We start from the raw sequence: 20,081 nt of genomic DNA, 5'->3' as shown, positions 1-20,081 counted from the left end.
TTTCTCCAATGTATGTTCATGGCTCCTTTATCATATATTAATAGGCCATATATGCATGGGTTTATATCTGGGCTCTCTATTCGGTTCCATAGATCTATGGGTCTGTTCTTGTGCCAGTATCAAACTGTTTTGATTACTGTAGCTTTGTAGTAGAGCTTTAAGTCAGGAAGAGTAATCCTCACTGCTTTATTTTTCCTTCTCAGGGTTGCTTTGGCTATTTGGGGTCTTCTGTGGTTCCATATGAATTTTAGAACTCTGTTCAACTTCACTATAAGAATGCTGTTGGTATTTTGATAGGGATTGCCCTGACTCTGTAAATTGCTTTGGGCAGGATGGCCATTTTGACAATATTAATTCTTTCTATCCATGAGCATGGGATGTATTTCCATATATTGGTGTCTTCTTTAATTTCTTTCATGAGTGTCTTAACAGTTTCCAGAGTATAGGTCTTTCATATCCTTGTTAGGTTTATTCCTAGGTATTTTATTCTTTTTGATGCAATTGTAAATGGGGTTTTCCTGATTTCTCTTTCTGCTAGTTCATTGCTAGTATATAGGAATGCAACAGATTTCCGTGTATTAATTTTGTATCCTGCCACTTTGCTGAATTCTAATAGTTTTCTGGTGGATTTTTTAGGGTTTTCTATGTATAATATCATGTCATATGCAGATAGTGAGAGTTTAACTTCTTCCTTACCAATTTGGATACCTTTTTCTCTTTATGTTGTCTGATTGCTATGGCTAGGACCTCCAGTACTATGTTGAATAAAAGTGGTGAGAATGGGCATCCTTGTTTTGTTCCTAATCTTAAAGGAAAAGTTTTCAGCTTTTTCCCAAAAGTATGTTGGCGGCTGTGGGCTTTTTGTATATGGCCTTTATTATGTTGAAGTACGTACCCTCTATACCCACTTTGTTGAGAGTTTTTAACATGAATGGATGTTGAATTTTGTCAAATGTTTTTTCAGCATCTGTTGAGATGATCATATGGTTTTTATCCTTTGTTAATATGGTGTATTTTATTGATTGATTTACGAATATTGTACCATCCTTGCATCCCTGGAATAGTTCATGCTTGGTCATGATGAATGATCTTTTTGATGTACTTTTTAATTCAGTTTGCTATTATTTTGTTGAGGATTTTTGCATCTTTGTTCATCAGGAATATTGGTCTATAATTTTCTTTTTTTGTGGCGTCTTTGTCTGGTTTCAATATTAGAGTGATGTTGGCCATACATATTCATAACATTTTTATGGTTTCTCTGCTCTATGAATTTTCCTGTTTTAGCATCGAGGCTAAAATTTTGGTTGAATGCTCTCTCACATTAAGTAGTCATAGGTCAAAACAAATCTATCTGCTTCTCACAGCCCTCCCACATAAAAGTGGTTTCCTTCAGGTAGAATCTGTTTTAAGAGGGGATAGGACCACATAAGGTTCAGGCTTCATCTCATGAGATTTAGCATACCCACCATAGTTATCCTTAGTGACTTTTCTGTTGACATACTTCATCTTTACACAGAGGGGAGTTAAGATTTTAAGCATGGAAATGGTATATTTTATTTATTTTTATCTTTTATGTTGAAATAATTTCAAACCTACAGAAGAGTTGTAGAAACTCTCCTAGACTCTGCCTCGATTCAACAGTTGTGAATTTTGCTTCATTAGTTTTATCAAAATCTCTCTCTATACATATACACACTTTGTTATTATTGTTGTTGCTATTATTCCTGAAATATTTGAGAGTCAATTAAAGACATAATGATAACTTCACCCTAAAATATTTTAGCTTGAATTTCCTAAGGAAAAAAAAATTCTCTTCGTGTAATCACAAATCACTTGTCAAATTCAGGAAATTTAACATTGATATTATTATCTAATGTACAGTCCATATTAATTTTTGTCAGTTTTCCCAATGACTGGCAATATTTTTTCTCATGACCCAGGATCATATATTACATTTTATTGGTATTTCTCTTTAATCTTCCAGAATATTTCCTCAGCCTTTTTTTTGTCTCATAACTGACATTTTTGAAGACTACAGGTCGATTTTACAGAATGCAATTTGGGTTTGTCTTTTTTTTAATTAGGTTCATGTTACGCATGTTCAACAATACATTATAACTAGTTTTGTGTCTGGAAGTGATGTTTAAAGTCAGTATTTTTAAAAAAGAATCTGGTGGCAGGTGAAGAATGGACGGGAGGTAGGGGTTGTGAAGGGAGATTAGAAGTGGAGAAACCAGTTAGGCATTCGGAATTGACAGACTTCAAGGAGTAACTGACCGGATGTAGAAGGGCCAGGGGGCGGCTAAGGTAACTTTGGATGATGTCCTAGTTATGTACCGCTGGTAATAAACCTCTTAAAACAGCAGTTTGTTATTATATGTTGCAGTTCACCTAGGCTCAACTGGGTGATTCTCATGTGCTGTCTTTCATGTGGTTATAGTCGGATCTTGGTTAAGGCTTCAGTTATCTAAGGGCTGTCTTGACTCAGCTGATATCCACGGTAGCTCCCACATGTAGAAGCTGTAGATCCGGCTGCTGACCAGGAGCTCAGCCCGGACCGTCATTCAGAGGCCTTCCGACATGACTGAGGCTTCTTCTGTCTTGGCAGCTGGATTCCTGGAGGGAGCATCCACAGCAAGCAATCCAAAAGCCTTACTGGTTTTTGATACCTGGTTTTCATATTCTGACTTTTTCAAGACTCCTAATAGTTTGAAATAGACGTCCTCATTTTTGTTAATGATCAGTCATTATATTTGCCATCTTGTTTGTTTGAATTTCTTACTTAAATTGGCTTTTCTTCCCCCTTCATACTCTTCACTTATGCACAAGGCCTCACTCATTGGATCTTCTTGTTACTTGGAAGTATAAAACTTTTCTCTAACACAGCCTTTCACTCCTTTGTATTCACATATACACTCTTTTCCGTAACTCTTGAGGGATGCTTTTGGCTAACTCCAGAACTTCTCATTTTTTTCCACTCTGATCTCCCTTAAGACCAATGTTTTCACCTAATTTCTCATTAAAATATTCCTATTAGAAACAGACTTTTCTATACTTGACTTCACTGATTTAACAGAATATCATAACAATGGCCTTTGTCATGCTATTGTTAGTGGCCTTGCCTCCTCGGACAGTTTAGTTTTTACTGCTGTCTACAATCAGCAGGCATATTATCTGCTGTCTGCATTGGATGTAAGTGTATTATCTTCCTTTTGTCTTCCCTTACTTCCTCATTTTCCACAACTATCTCTGATACAGCGAAGTGAGCCTACTTAACTATTCCTCATGCTGATGTCCATCTACTAATCCCATTTTCAAACTCACATTAGGATTTATTTTTATGTAAATCATCATCATCCGAAAGTGAGCTAGGAGGTAGCTATATAAATAGATACAGTACTCTATCTGTCTATGTAGTGTTATAACAAGAGATTATGTTAACTGCTAAGTGACACACTTTCTGCGTACTGGAGATACAGAATAGAAAAAAACTATCTCTGCCTTTGAGAAGCTTTCAGTCTAGTATTAGGTTCTGGAACCCTATCTTTGGAAAGCATTTGTAAGGCTTTTAGGAAAAACTCATATATAATAGTTAAAAAATAAAGTCTATTATTATAATTACTATAATGATAGAAAAGGCCAATAAATACTGTGAAGCTGGGATAATTACTATATTTGAAAATAAAATTTAATTCGGACTCACCTGTTAAAGTAAAAGGAAACATGAAGCTCCATGTACTTCTCCTTGTCTGATAAAGGCAGCCTATCACTTTTTTCAGTAGCAATCAGCTATTTTCTGAGTATTAAATTCTAAAATGATTTGTTGCACATCTCTTTATGTAGTGGCATTGAGTTACATAATAGCCAATGTCTTCTTTAGTGGTTTTGCAAAAATCAGAGAGAGATCAGTAAGACCCAGAGCTAAAAGGTTAACTTTCAGTCAATAAAATCTTTCTACATGAAGCCATGTTATTATATCCAATGATTTTTCTGGTATTCCAAATAGCTATAGAGACAGAGTCTGATGTCAGAGTTTTAGAAAATCAGAGAACAAATGATTTATCAGTTATCTTCTGTTTTGATATGAGTAGGATGACAACTTGAGATTTGGCTGTTTGGTTAAGTATCTAAAGAGCAGCCTATTCTGTGTCTTTGATTCATATAAAATCTAAATCCATATGCTTCAGATATTTAGATATTCAGTTACTCATTGCCTGTGATTGCTTTATGCTGTATACAGTGACAAAATAGTTGTGACAGAGACAGTCTGGCCTGAGAATCCTGATGTTTACTTTCTGGTCCTTTATAGAAGTTTGCCAACCCTGCATTAGAATGTTATAAAGAACTGTTACAAGAAAAATGAAGCAAGGCCTTCTTCCTCCTTGTGTTTCTTTTGCAAGTTCCTCATGCTCTGCCTATAATGTGTGTGATGCTTGCTCCTTGCCTCAGTTCTCCTCATGCTGCTCTTACTGTATAGCTGCATAAGCAGTGAGGACCCCACATAACCCAGTGTCCATGAACAGGGTCTAGGGTTGTTATTTGTTGAATGGAAAAGCATGTGAAGGAGATAATGATAGCCTGAGAGATTGTGCTTTGGCAGAAAAGGAGAGATCAAGTGAGGAACGGATTATTGTTCCTCAGTTCTCAGAAAATAGTTCTGGGTGTATGTGGTTGGAGAAGGGAAGAGATAAGCATTGAGTGCCATCTGCTTGTATCCTGTTTGGTTAGTGATGGTTTTCCAGTGAAGGGAACAGTATGGACAAGTGGGATTAGAGGAAGCATGGCCATCACAAGAAGCAGTCAGGCAAGAAACCTTAGCAGTGGAGTTATTTAAGCTGATATACTTTGAAGTATAACTCAGAGTTACCACCTGTGCTATAGTCAAAGCGACTTGTAGTCGTGGTGTTCTTTGTCAGTGAACTCCAGTTACACCTAACTTTTGGCTTTGGGTGTTTGGTTTTCTCTTGGATTCCAAACTCCTATATACCTTGATCTCTAAGGTCTGATTCATAGATGGCTCACTTACTGGCCCCTACATCTCTGCCTTGAGCTCTGAGTTTGCAGACCTTTAATTTCAGATTGATAACTATGGGCTCCTTAAATTCCACTATGTCCTTTCTTTTCCCCAGGCCCTTGGCTTATACCTGACAAATGCTACTTAAGGGTCCCTAAGCTGTCAGCTGAACCTCCAGGCTTTGGTGATTTGGATTCCCTTTTGAATCCAGATAAACCATATCCCTGGCACACTGATTAGACCCCAACATTCGTCCACTATTCTCTGAGTTGTGAACCCCTGTCTAATCTGACCCTGTCATCATTTGGGTCCTACAGTGAACATAAATATTCATTAAAAATAATTCAGTGTGTTCCTGTTCCAGTCTTCATTTGAGCTGCATCCTAGCATGTTGATAAACCAGCCAGATAACTCTCCATTAAACTTTCACAACAGTAATGTTTGAGTTCTCTGAGTTCTATGTTGATAATAATTTTTGGATACCAGTGCTCTTTTAATTTTTCTGTTTTGTCAAGGGAATTGTAAAATTTTTAATTTTAATTTATCTTTTCTATTTTTCTACCTCTTATTGATTTGTATTCTGTACTTAATTTAAAAATTAGGCTTATGTGGTTTTACACTAAATCAGTATATCCAGAACTTCAAATATGGGGACTCTAAACTTTTAAATAAATAGGACTAGTTTTTTAAAAAAATGTTAAATAGATTATAATATTGTAACTATTATATAATTATATATATATAACTAAAAACTATGTAATAATTTTTAGACTGTAATAAAAATGTTTATATTTTTCATATTCCTATTTAGTTTTATTATTATAATAGTTTTGTTTTAGTAGCAAGCATTTTTTTTTATATCATTAATCTACAATTACATGAAGAACACTATGTTTACCAGGCTCCCCCCCTCACCAAGTCCCCCCACACACACCCCAAGTAGCAAGCATTTTAAAGATCACATTTTGTGATCATTTATGGTACCTTAGTCTCTAGTTGGATTCCCAGTATTCTTTCAAAAGAGTTAGTGTTATTTGAAAAAACTATCCAGTTGGTTGTCATGGGATTTACAAAGATTCTGACTTTGGCCCTGACAAATCACAATGAGCTGTGTAACCAATTTAAGTAATTCATAAGGTGCATCGTTGGGTTTCAGAATCCTAAGAAACAAATCAATATCACTTATTACAGCATATCTTTATCTTCTGCCTGCTTCTAGGGTTACAGGTGAAGTAAAACATAATCTCACCAACACTGTGGTATGCAGAGTGCAAGGGGAATGGAATAGTGTTCTTGAGTTCACTTATAGCAGTGGAGACACCAAGTGTGTGGACTTGACTAAGTTGGCAGTGATGAAGAAAAGAGTAAGACCTCTGGAGAAGCAAGATCCATTTGAATCCAGGTATGTCATCCTCGCATCCGTACAGAAAAGAGTCAGACTCTCTGGCCTTAATTGAAGCCTTTTCACTGACTGGCGACGTTGGGCATCACTCACCAGTTTACAACATCTTCCTCTTCTGTAAATTGAAAGGGTTGGTCTTGTCTGATGCTCTTAAGCCCCTTAAAAGCAATGACATTATATGACACACAGTCACATTTTAGTAAAAATCAAATATTTGGAAACTGGTAAAAAATATTAACAATGTTGAACAATCAGAGGATCACTATCCTTATCATAAAAACTCTTACAGATTTAATAACAAGACAGGTACCCCAATACGAAAATGGGCAAAGGACAGAAAGAGGTAGCTCACAAAAATAGGAAAAAAAATGCCCACTAAGAAAATGGAAAATTACTCAATGTAATTAGAATTTAAAGACATACAAATTTAACAGTAAGCCAAAATAGTTTTCAAGATAATACCTCTTTGGAGAAAAAGTATGAGCCAAAAGGCATTTTTATACTGGTAGTTAGAAGGTAAACTGGTACAACCCTTCGAGAGGTTGTTTTGACAGTATGTGTCACAGGCCTTTAAAGGTAAACGAAGTGGATCTTTATGTGCTACTGAGGCACAATCTCCAACGTGTGTTTACAGTGGTTGCTTCTGAAGAGGAGTACTAGGGTCTGGAAGGAAAGAAACTTACTTTTCAGAAAATGCCCTTTTGTAGTGTTTAAATTTTATATCATATGCAAGTATTGCTATATTCATTTAAAAAAGAAAAGAGGAAATAACAAAGAAGCACTGAACATCTTAAGTTAAGATCATGTAAACAGAACCAAACCACTTACAATTAGATGTGTAAGGGATTAAATACTCATTAATTGAAGACTCAGATTGGGTCAAAAAATAAAACAGTAATGAATGAGAAAAAAAATTCTTCTAGGATTTATCCTAAAGGAGAGGTTCTCAAGGTTGGTCTGTAGACACCTAGGTCCACAGACATCTTTTCAGGGGGTCTGCAAGTTCAAAAGTTTTTAATAAATGATGCTAAGATGTTATTTGTCTTTTTTACTCTGTTGGCATTTGCATTGGTGGGTAGCGCTGCTGGGCCTCAGCACTGATCAGGGCAGTGACAGACTGTACAAGCAGTCATTGTATTCATGACTGCCATATACTTGCTTAAAAAAAAAAAAAGTCAGTTTCTTTTTTCTAAGTGTCCTTAAAAAAGTAGTACAAATTATTTGTTTTATTAAATATGGACCACTGACTGCCCATCTTTTTAATATTCTGCGTGACAAATTGGGAATATGCATAAAGCACTCATGCCAGATTCTGAGAAAGTATAGTGTTTATCTGGAGGAGAAGCCCTTGTGTAGTTGTTTGAGTTACAAGCTGAATTAATTGCTCTTTTCATGAAACACCATTTTTACTTAAAAGAATGATTGACAGACAAATAATGGCTGTTCTAATTTCAATACTGGGCAGATATTTTTCTTCTAAATGAATGATATGAACATGGCACTTCAAGGAAAACAACGACAGTATTTGTTGGTAATAATAAAATTTAAATGGAACAACCTAAGTGTCCATCAGGGATGAATGGGTAAAGAAATTGTGGTTGTACACACACACACACAATGGAATATTATTCAGCTGTAAGAAAAGGAAATCCTGCCATTTGCAACAACATGGATGGACCTTGAGGGCATTATGCTTAGTGAAATTAAATCAGACAGAGAAAGACAGATATTGGATAATCTCACTTCTTGTGGAATCCAGAAAAAAAATCATAGAAAAAGAAAACAGATTTGTCGTTACCAGAGGCAGGGGGTGGGGAATGGAGGAATTAGATGAATGTGGTCAAAAGGAACAAACTTTTGGTTGTAAAATAAGTAAGTATTGGGGATATAATGTACAATATGATGACTGTAGTTGGCATTGCTGTATGGAGTATCTGAAAGCTGTTAAAAATAGTAGATCCTAAGAGTTCTCATCACAAGGGGAAAATAAAAGTAATTTTTGTATCTCTGTGAGATGATAGATGTTAACTATAAACTTTTGATAATCATGTCACAGTATGTTTAAGTCAAATTATTATGCTTGAACACAGTAAACTCATGCAGTGCTGTATATCAATTATATCTAATAAAACGGTGGGGGGAATGTAAGCTTCAAGGCAAAAATCAGAATTTTGGAAAACTTGTATCTGCCACCATGAACTTAAAAGCTTCCCAAGTAAAGTTTTCTGATGAAATTGGTAGTAATATTAATGAATGTGGTTTTTAAAATATTATATAATAAAATATGTCAACACCTGGGAGATCATTTTTCAAGTGGTCAACGCATGATATTACAAAATCATTCAAAATGCCTTCAAGATCGATTCAAAAAATCTATTCAAGATGCCCATAGACTAGTGGATTTCCATGTAGCAGAGGATGAAAAATTCATTGATAATTTTTCAGTTTCCACATTGTAACTAACCTTTAAAAAACTACCACTTGCTTAGTTTGATTCAGCATCAAATAATTTAATTACTTGAAAAACCTATTAAAATATTCTTCCCTTTCCAACTACATATCTGTGTGAGACCAGATTTTCTTTATACAATTTAAGTAAAATAATATGTGTAAGTATGTATTTATATGTATGTATGTGTATGTGTGAACATACATACATATATATATATATGTATATATCAGATTGATATAGAAGCAGATATAAAAATCCAGCTTCTATTAAACCAGATGTTTAAGAGGTACTGCTGAATTCTCTTTGCTAAAATTCCATAAAGGATTTTTTATGTCTCTTTTCATAGGCAATATTGATATGTTGTTTTCTTTAGGGGAAAGTTTTCAACTACAAATTCAGTATCTTCAGCTCCTAGGAATATTGAGGTTATCTATTTCTTCTTGAGTGAGCTTTGGTAGTTCATGTCCTTCAACAGATTGGTTCATTTACTCTAATTTACTCTATCAAACTTACTGGCATATAGTTCACAATATTCTCAAGTTTGTTGTCAGGTGAGGCTCCAAGGTCATCTTTTTGCAAGTAGATATGTAGTTGTCCCAGCACCATTTGTTGAAGAAACTATTTTTTCCCCAAATAATTGTCTTGGCAGTTGTTGTTTTTTTTTTTGGTGGAGCTGGGCTTTCTCCCCACTGTGCTTGTGCCTTTCAATTCTCTCTAGCCAGTGAACTGGAGCACTCATACAACTCCCGTCATTTGTTTCCCTATCTTCAGGGAATCGCTGTCCTGTGCTGCTTTTTTGCTCAGTATCTCCAAACCATTGTTCCTTTATATTTTGTCATCTTTCCTACTTTCTTAAAGGCAGGAGGGTAAATCTGGTCTCCATTGTTTCATCATGTCCAGAAACAGAAGTGGTCTCTCTTATAATTCAGCTTTTAAAAAATTTATCATTTTGCTTATTATTTCCTAAGTTTCCTAAAAATAAAAAATTGTTTTTATGACTTGGGGAAATACAAATTATTTTTAATGTAAAAAAATGTGGAAGGAACAACATCTTGGACATTAGTGTCAGCAGCATAGTATCAGTGTTATTATAACTTATAAGCAGGATATTACAGATCCTATTTAGAAAATAGAATTTTTAAAAGTCACTGTCAGTTTTGAATATGCCAGTCCTGTTTAACTTTTTAAAAAAATGTTTGTTAACCGGGGGATTTTCTGATTTTAGGCGATTATGGAAAGACGTGACAGATTCTCTGAGGGAATCTGAAATTGATAAGGCTACAGAGCATAAACGTACCCTGGAGGAACGTCAGAGGACTGAAGAAAGGCATCGTACTGAAACGGGCACACCCTGGAAAACGAAATATTTTATTAAAGAGGTATGTTCTATATATCTTCAGACTAAAATTCATTACCTACTCAGTGATAACTTTAGCTTATTAGGCTTTCTTGAATTATCATTTACACATCTTTATTTCTAAAAATAGTACAGCATAGCCATGAGCCTTTTCAGGAGCTTTTCACAGTTTATCAAAGTGAAATAGCTTACCAGTAGTTCAGATGAAATAGATTTGGGATTTAAACTGGCCACAAAGAAAAATGGTAACATAATCTTCAATCACAATAATAGAATATGTAATTTTCATTTTATTGTGTTCTTACCACACTGAAACTGTGTTCATTTCCAGAGACTGCATTTTAAAAGGGTCATGAGAAACTTTGCTGGCTATATAAAGGATAGCGAAATGGCTAGAATGTGTTATATTTAAGGAAAAAATAATGAAAAGGTTATGTTTAGCCTGGAAAACAGAAAATTGGGGCCATTGATTATAACCTTCTTCACTTATATGTAGGCTGATAATGGACATTTTTTTAAATCAGTTAGAATAGCAGACTTGAGCTAGGTGCAAACTACCAGGAAGCTGATTGTGAGCTTAACATAAGAAGGAATTGTATAACAATAAAAAATAACCAATAATAATGAGAGTACATTTTATAATAATGTATTCCCCATTGCTATACCTGTATAAGAGACCATGGCTTATGTAGAAGTGTTTGATGCACTGATTTTTCATCTGAACTAAATAATTTCTGAAATATTTTCTAAATTTAAAGATTTTTGTTTTGTTTTATATATGATTTTCTGGTAGAAGTCAGAGTAAGATGAATAATAGACCAGTGCTGATACCAAGGAAAGTTTTCTTGTCTCTAGCCAAGTCTAAGGGAAAACTGTTGAATTTTTTTTTTGGTTCTTATGTCCTTTTTTTTAAATTTATGAAAGTATAATTGATATACAATCTTATGGTGGTTTCATATAAACAACAGTGGTTTCAACATTCATCCGTAATATCAAGAAGCCTGTTGAATTTTAATATTGGTCCATCAGGAGGGAATCTGGAAAAAGTAGTTTGAATGTGATTTTAGCAAACCGATTACCCTTAAAAACCCATAGTTTATTATGTACCTTCATTACTTTCATTTTCAAACCTTTGGTATCTAAAATGAATACCAGCTATTTTCATGGATAGGAATAATAAAGGGAAAGTAGTTTACATCTCTATTCTTTTATACGACAAAAATAAAACTTTGTAATTACTATTTAAAATTATAGTCTGGTAACCTTGGTTTTTTCATTTCAAGAACAGATATTTCAGGAGAAGATTCTAAAGAGGAGAATCTGTGAGGGAGGATCTCTGTAAATCGTTGAAAACAAACTCTGGGGGCTGAAAGCAGGAAGCTACAGTGGGTGAAGGATGCAGTCAGTGGGATTTTAAACAATAGGCACCCTGATTCTTGCTACTTCTCATTTATTCTTTATTTGATAGCTATTATTAAGAGCCTACCACTTAATGTTTTACTATACTCTGTGATGTCAGATAGACTGATGCAGAAAGGTAGCAAGATATAGCAATTATCCAATAAAATAGTGGATTTTTTTCAGCCTGTATGGCCTCAAGTAGCTACCTGGTGGAATAGTAGGTTGGAGATGCTGGCTCAGATTTGGGCTCCTTTGGGTGTTAAGATGTAAACATGGTTTTCTAAATGGTGTGCCATGGCACAGTGGTACAGCAGATGGGTTAGATTTGTATTATGATAGTAATTCCCTAAGTGCATGGGGCAGCCAGGTCACATCCTAAGTGTGATTGGGCCATGAGGAGTGCCACCACATGTAAGAAGCATGGCAAAGTACAGATGAGGCATATGAAATTATGAAATAGTTTCATAACAAATTTGAAACTATTGCCATTGTGTATGGCTCTTTACTAAGAAGAATCACAGTTTTGTCTCCTGTGTAATATAAACAGAGTGTTAGGCACATAGTAGATGTTCCATAAATATTGTCATGAGTAACAAGGGCTTTTTCACTTGCTTGATACTTCCATTATTGTTCCCAGAAAGACTACAGACCAGTTAGGAGTTGATGTTATGTAGATGGAGTAGTAAAGTAAAGAATAGAATACTTGGTGTAAAAAGAGGAGGTAAAGTAACTTGAGAAAGTACAAATGAACTTTAAGCATTTCTAGTATCATTTAATCATACCTGCCTTCTTTTCCTGACCATTTCTCACTGACATGTAATCTGTTAGATCTTCCATTTCCTTCCTTGTAATATTATACATGTCCACCAGGATCTATTGGTTGTATCCTTCTTAAGTGAATGTTTACAATTTCTTAACTTGTCTGTAAGTGCCAGAAGGAGGCTTTGATGGTATGGTGGACCATATTAAAGTCACGTGCTAAGTTTGAGCCCCAGCTCTTATCTTGGATAGTTCATTTACCACTTCTAACCTCAGTTTCCTTATCCATAAAATGTAGGAAAACAAACAGAAGGTGCAGTGAAAAGAACTCTGGCCCCACCTGGGTGAAGTTGGCAGCTCATTTCACTTCTCGGAGCCTCAGTTCCTTCATCTGTAAAATAAGATGCTTAGAAGGCATGTCTTAACTTCTAAACTTAGCATTCTGTAGTGTGGTTAGATGACATCTTTTTCAAAGAGCCATACTACTCGTGTTGAGAATTATCAACCAGATAATTTAATATAAACAGCCTAATGGTTGCTGTTATTAAAAGGAAATTATTCTTACAATTACTAAAAACAACAAGGAAGACTATTCAAGACTATTGCAATGGAGAAGAGGGATTGAACTCAATTCTGAATACAGGGACAGTGGGAATTTAAAGCCACTGGGCAAGGTGAGGGAATGGGTGGGAAAGAGGATCTTGGTTAGGTATCAAGGATTGGGGAGGGGAGAGAAGAACTTCTCCCAGGGGTGGGAGAAGAGGAGTTTGATTGTAAACCAAGGATGAGGGGATTCTCGATACACTGGTTGCTTTATGAGGATTATTTGCTAAAACTGGTCTCAGTCAAGAAAGGAGCTTGAAGGAGTCTGATTAAAGTTTGATCAAGGAGAGAATAAATCCTGTCACTATAAGCCAAAGAGTTGCCTGGCCTTAAGTAATTTTTGGAACAAGGTAGGGTAAATATATTTAAACACATTTTGATACAAATAAATTGAAAGAGATATAGGCCTTACAGGCAGATGTTCAAATCTGATTTACCTTGCCTAGTCCCATAAACACTGACTCCTGTCTTAGCTACCCTGATCTCAGCTGTGCCAGCCACCCACCGCAGTATGCTCCTTCATGCATTTGCTGCAGCTTTTTTTCCTCACTTGGTCTTCTGTCTTTAGTTCACTGACACTAACTAATCTCCTTGCAGTATCCTTTTATTCACAGAAGCCAGGGAAAACTAATAGGGGTAAGGTCAGGAAAGAACTAGAAAACAGTATTCAGATACTAGAGATGCCAATTGAGGTGGAGAAAACAGCTAGTACTCATATGACCATTTCTTTGTGCTCTGCCTGCTGCCTGTCACACCGTGGGTGAGGCTCTGTCGGCATCATCTTGGCAAGATTGACAGAAAAGCTTCTATCTGCAAAATGAAATGTTCATGGGGCATCAAGTAGGTACCCCCAGACCAGAACTTCTTAGGTATCCATAGCTAGACCATAGACACTGTTCGGTGTCTTAAGCACAGAGATTTTTTTTTCTTCACAGAAGTTCTTGTTTTGAATGTGAGAGTAGAATTCAATTTCAGTGAAGGCATTATTTCTAATTTTGGTTGCTGATTCTGAAAATATTAGAGGAATATTTTTTTAATTGATTTTTCTACTTGTTTCAGGGAGATGGCTGGGTTTATCACAAACCCCTTTGGAAAATAATTCCAACAACACAACCAGCAGAGTGACACACACTATCTGAGACTTGACCAAATGAAATTCTTTTCTGTTTACCCTAAATCCTCCCAGAATGGAATCATTGCACTGAGTGACCTGCTTCCTGATTGCACAGACTGAGACTAGCTCAGCATGATGTACCTGGTAGCGCACTGTAGGACTGCGGCAAGACCAAAGTGTTGGAGAAGCACGATGGCCCTCTCACCAACATATTCCTGTGATGTGAGCAATATCATAGAACTTTTCACCTGAATTCTTAGGTGATTAATCTTTCATCCAGTTCCTGCTCCTAAAGCTAAGTTTGAATCCCCTATTTTCTCGTGGGGGCAGCAGAGAAACACACCAGTGAGAACTCAGTGGTTTTGATTTCTTTATTGTGAGAAGTGAAGTCTCTTCCCGCGTCTGTGCTCTGCTTTCTGTCAGTAACTGAAGTATTCGCTACTCTTAAAAGCAAACCAAGAGGAGGAGGAAGATGACCCAGAAGTGGATTCAGCCATTGTGCCTGAAATCAGTGTTAAAAAAATCAGATTGTAGTAACAAGTTATTCTGTTCTTCAGAGAGACTGTGCCTGTGTCTGAGGAACTTACCATTATCCACCTCTGTTGGAACTGTCTTTTAAAAAGTATATTTATAAATTGATTAGAATTATAACCATGGAGAATTTTTTCTTCTGATCATTTTAATATACTTGAAAACAACATTGACTTGAAAAATTTCAGAACATTTTTCAGCACCTAGTTTTATTAAATATTACACTTGAGAGACAATTTTTAAAAATATGTTCATGTCAATATGATGAGATTTTGGCCTTTCTCAAGAACTGAGGCATTAAAAAACATAAGCAAATATTAAAAAATAAAACTGTTACTTTTTCCCTTACTCTTTTTTTTCACTTGTAGGTTAATATCCAGTATTATGTGCTATCCCTTGGATAAGTTATATTTTATCTTATCTCTGTTCACTCAAAATGTAAAACAACTATTCGTATTTGTCAGTAATTCAGAAGTTATATTTATATGAGTGCACGTACCGTATGGTTTTATTTTCTTTTCAAGGAAACTGAAATGCTGAAGAAAGAGTATGAAATAAAAAGATATTGGGAAGTTGTATTCAGGTACAAATCTTTTTTTTTAAATAAGTATTTTATTGAATTTGAAGAATTGCTGGCATTTAAAAGAATAGTGTTAATTATGGCTTTCATCATTCAAGTATTTATTGAGCACCTACTTATGGTGCTCAACACTTGTTACTGCAAGCTACCTTAATTTTCCAAGAGTGGTGCCTTACTGTTTCTTCTGATATGGTCTTCCAATCAATGTGTGTAACATATACCTGTTATTCATCAGCCATTGTAGGTGGCTGTATCTGTTGCATCATAAGAAGTTTAAGCTTTGTGCTCTGATAAATTGTGTTTTATTGAAGGGGTAAGTAGGATGAAAACAGCAAAACAATACTTTTTCAACAACTTGTAAATTATAAGAAAATAATTGGTTTATGTACAACCATTTTATTGATCCCCTTGTTCATTTTTGCTGTGAAATGCACTGAAAAATCTCAAAATGAGTTCTAGTTCATGTGTTGGGAAGATTGAAAAATAATAAAACTAGAGAACAATGATGGCTTTGTCTACTTTATGAATGAGAAAAATAGAAAGTTTGTATTTAGAGGAGTTAATTGCCCTATTCATTTGGGATGGACATTGATTTTCTCTTTAAGTCCTTATCTACAGGAATCTCTTCCTTAAGCAGAAGTGAATAGATTCAATAAGAGTTTTTAAAAATTAAAATATTTTAATTTTACTGTCTTTTAAATATACTGGACATACAGCAGGAACATAGAATGAAATTAGATTTTTGTTTTGTTCTTTGCATCAGTTAAATGTCCATTTGTTTCTTTGAGTTTTTGAGCCATTTTAAGAATTATTGAGATAGGATTTTTTAAATTCTTATGCAAAAACATTACATTTATGAGTATTGAAACCTCCCCACATTATTGGGTTAAATGTGGACAGGAATGAAGTCGTACTGTTTTAGGGTGATTGTTCTGCCTTGTCCCTGTCTTCATGATGTCTCACTGCAGCTTACCTTCCTATCAGGCCTTGTCTGTTTTTTGTTTTTTTGTTTTTATCTACACCTTATTAATATTTGACCAGAGAAATGAGTCTTTGTAGCAATTGCTATATATATATATCTATCTCTCTTTGGGGCCAGAATTTTACATGTACGGTCTCTGTACTCTTTCTGGCTATTAGGAAATCTGTGACAAGAAGTCCAAGACTAGAAGCAACAAAAAGAGAATGTTCTGGCCATGTATTTGAGCTTTTATACTTTTACCATGGAGATAACACTTACCACCCTATACCTTCTGTCAAATATTTGTTTAAGCCCCAAAATCATGTTCCAGTTAGTTGCATTTTGAATAGACAATTTTTAAGCCCTAGAAAAGTAGTCCTAGATTGTACTTGGGGAGATATCGCATCTACATACTGATACACTGAACTCTGCAAGTTATGACCAGCGTCACCTCTAATGCCTTCTTGTTACCAAAAAGAAGAAGAAGAAGAAAAGTATTGAATTCCTCACTCCATAATCCTAGTTAAATTTAGGATTACCTAAGTATTATACCTAGTTATTCTTTACTGTCACTATAAATATCTGGTACTTGAAGAACCAACTTCTACAGATGAATCTTAAAGGATTTATTAATTAGAAAATCCTGAAGTTTTGTTAAAAATATTGCCTTTAGATGAAGGCTTACTTCTTTGAAGTGTATTACCCCAGAAAAAGGCAAATTGGTATGAATACTCCCTACATCTTGGAGGGATTCCTTAGAGCTACTACAATGACTGGAAGCTGAGTGGTGATTCAACAGCGATAGCAGGAAAAGAAAGAAAAGATGATTCTACCAGATGAGGATAAAAAAGACAAAGCTCATATACATAAAAATTAAGATTTTAGTAGAGTATATATTCCAGTGGCATAAAACCCCTACTTGTTTCAGAAACCAAGCTGCACAAGGAGTTCTTACATATTATAAAGCATTTTCACTCAGAGTTCACAACAACCCTGTGAAATTGGAAAGTTGGGGATACTGTTCACACTTGACAGATAAGAAATTATTGCTCAAATTTTAGTACTCACTTTAAGTCACTTAGCTAGACCTTCATTCATTAAACAAACATCTGTTGAGTATTCCTTTGGGACCAGATGGTATGTTGGACTCTGATGTGGCAAATACTATTCCCATTCTTACAGACTTAGATGAGGGGAGAATCTAAAACCTAAATTCCTGAGAATGGGGTATTGACATGGGGAAGGCTATTGGTCTCTGCAAACCCCAGGAAAGTATTAAGATACCAAGGCTTTACAGAAGGCAGAGTTGAACAATGAATTAAAACTAGGGGATTGGTTCAAAGCTTGCATTAGATGCCCCCAAACAATGAAGCTAGGTGACTAAGCTTTGTTCCACCCTAGAAGAGGCTCTGGAGAGATTGAACCATAGTGGTTCCCAATTCAGGAACACAAATAAGTTGATAAACTGAAAATGGGGAACAAGTTAAAGTCTACACACTTAAAGGGGAGACTTTCCAGTCCCTTCTGCTATCCCACTCCCAAAATATTGACAGTCAGGCTTATACCTTCAGGCAAGAGATTGAAAGATCCTTTTTGGGAAAACAACTCCAGAAAAAGTCCTACAGATGTATATGGAGGGTCCACCAACAAAAACAACCTTAGTTGATAACCCTTTTGATTACATTAAAGCCAAGTCAGCAACAGCCTCCAGTATGAAGCCCTCCACTCTCACCAACAAACTGCACACATCCATCTTCCCACCAACACACTACAGTAGTCTCCCTTTTTCCACAGGGGTATGTTCCAAGACCACCAGCGGATGGCTGAAACCTTGGATAGTCCTGAACCCTATTTGTACTGTGTTTTTTCCTATGCATATAGACCTGTGATAAAGTTTAATTTAAAAAATTAGGCATAGTAAGAGATTAACAACAGTAAGAATAAAATAGGACAGCCATAACAATACACTGTAATAAAAGTTATGTGAATGTAGTCTCTCGAAATACCACGTACTATACTCCCTCTTATGATATGAGATGACAAAATGCCTATGGGATGAGATGAATGATGTAGGCTTTGTGACAAAGTTAAAGCTGCTTTGACCTTCTGATACATCAGAAAGAGAATCATCTGCTTTCAGACTGCAGTTGACCTCAGGTTACTGAAACTGTGGAAAGCAAAACTATTGATGAGGGGAGACTTGCTGTATATATCGACAACACATTACAACTCACTTTAATAGCTAAGGATCAGCAGACATTTGAGGAATGCTTCCAGCATGAATAAAAAAATCAAACAGGAAAAAAAAATTTAAGGAAGCAGATAATTCAGGTAATGGGGGGAAATAACTTCAGAAAATTAAATCTTCAGACAGATGAGATGATCTTGCTTCTCTGAAATGTGAACAAAATGTTACTTTTTAAATGGACTTTTCAGAGAACAAGAACAGCTCTTGGAAATTAAAAATATGATAGTTCAAATTAAACACTCAAACACTTCTGAAAGATAAATAAGAAAAAGCTCAATCCAGGAAGTCTAACTAAACTAGCAGGGGTTCCAGGAAGAGAAAACCAATGGAAGGAAAGGTAATATTTAAAAATATGTATATTTGTATACAAGGCAATTTCTCAGAAATAGATGACATGAATCTGATTGAAAATGCCATTAGTAGCCTGCCCAACGGGGAAAATGAAAACCTAAAGCAAAGCACAAAGTTGTGAAATTTCCTAACACTAGGATAAAGAGAAGATCCTTAGAAAACAGAATAGCACCAGCCTTCTCAATGACGTCACTGAAAGATAAAAGGCAAAAGAGCAATACTTGGAGTTTTACCTAGAATTTTATTCCCAGCCAAAAGATGGATATGACATTCAAAGATTCAAAAACATTTTATCCCAGCTTTTCCTTTTCTGAAAGCTATTACAAGTACATGTACCAGAAAAACATCAAAGGAGGGAAAAAAGCAGGGATTGGAGAAGATAAAGAGCTCAAGAAAAACAGAATCCAACAGAGGAAAGAGTCAAAGAGGAGCATACACTCTAATATCTAGATAAAGTCTCCCATGAACTAGCTCCTCCAAAAGCTGTTTTATGTATGGACAGCACTGATGTCAAGTTCTTTAAACCAAAATCTGTGTCACTAGAACTGACGTCATTGGTCTCAGTTCTAAGGGAGTTCATAGAAGGTGAGAATGTTTTTTTCCTGCACATGGCAATACTTCGTATCTTTGAATATCAGTTTTTCCAATTTTAATATTCTGGGGTTATTCAGCTATTCTTCATATGGTGGAGTTTCATCTGATGTTCAGTTTTCTGAGAAAGCACCATGTACCAATATTATATGGATTCCTTGGAAAAGACCAAATATTACAAGTGGGGTCTCATTTTAGACTCATGCCTTTTTTCTTTTTAACAACTTTGTTAATGTATAATGGACACATTTTAAAGTACACAGTAAGTTTTGATGTATGTCCACACCCATCACTACAATCATGATAATTAGTTACTTGAAACAACAGCAATTAATTCTTTTACAGTTCTGGCCAGAGATCTGAAGTCAAGACGTCAGCAGGGCTACACCCTCTCTACATGCTCTAGGGAAGAATCCATTCTTTGCCTCTTCCAGCTTCTGGTATCTCTTGGAATTCTTTGCCTTTTGGCCAGTTATGCCAGTCTGTGCTTCTGTAATCATACTGCTCCCTCTTCTCTGGGTCTCTCCCTGTCTGTCTCAAATCTGCCTCAGCCTTCCTTTTATAAGGATAGTTGACATTAGACTTAAGTGCCACCTGCATAATTCAGAATGATCTCATCTCAAGATCCTTAATTGTGTCTGCAAAGACCTATTTTGCAAGTAAAGTTAACATTCAAAGCTTCAAGGAATTGGGATGTGGATATATCTTTTTGGAGGC

General features: G+C 35.6%; 1 protein-coding gene across 5 annotated transcripts in view; it reads left to right on the top strand.

Moving 5' to 3' along the window:
• The window catches only part of OSBPL11 (oxysterol binding protein like 11), a 106,094-nt gene extending 86,967 nt beyond the window's left edge, over window positions 1–19,127 (top strand). For 4 of the 5 annotated variants that reach the window (XM_036904992.2, XM_036905007.2, XM_036905027.2 and 1 more), the window contains 3 exons: window positions 6,234–6,416; window positions 10,094–10,247; window positions 14,048–19,127. In XM_036904992.2, the coding sequence (XP_036760887.1) occupies window positions 6,234–6,416; window positions 10,094–10,247; window positions 14,048–14,113 (403 nt within the window). In that variant the 3' untranslated portion in view covers window positions 14,114–19,127. The remainder of the gene's footprint in view (window positions 1–6,233; window positions 6,417–10,093; window positions 10,248–14,047) is intronic. The other variant, XM_036904998.2, reaches the window with a different exon arrangement.
• The last annotated feature ends 954 nt before the right edge of the window (window positions 19,128–20,081 follow it).

The sequence above is a fragment of the Manis pentadactyla genome, chromosome 1 (genome assembly GCF_030020395.1).
Source record: "Manis pentadactyla isolate mManPen7 chromosome 1, mManPen7.hap1, whole genome shotgun sequence".
NCBI lineage: Eukaryota > Metazoa > Chordata > Mammalia > Pholidota > Manidae > Manis > Manis pentadactyla.
Note: the sequence above shows the minus strand (reverse complement) of the source record. Positions and strands in the feature narration are given on the sequence as shown.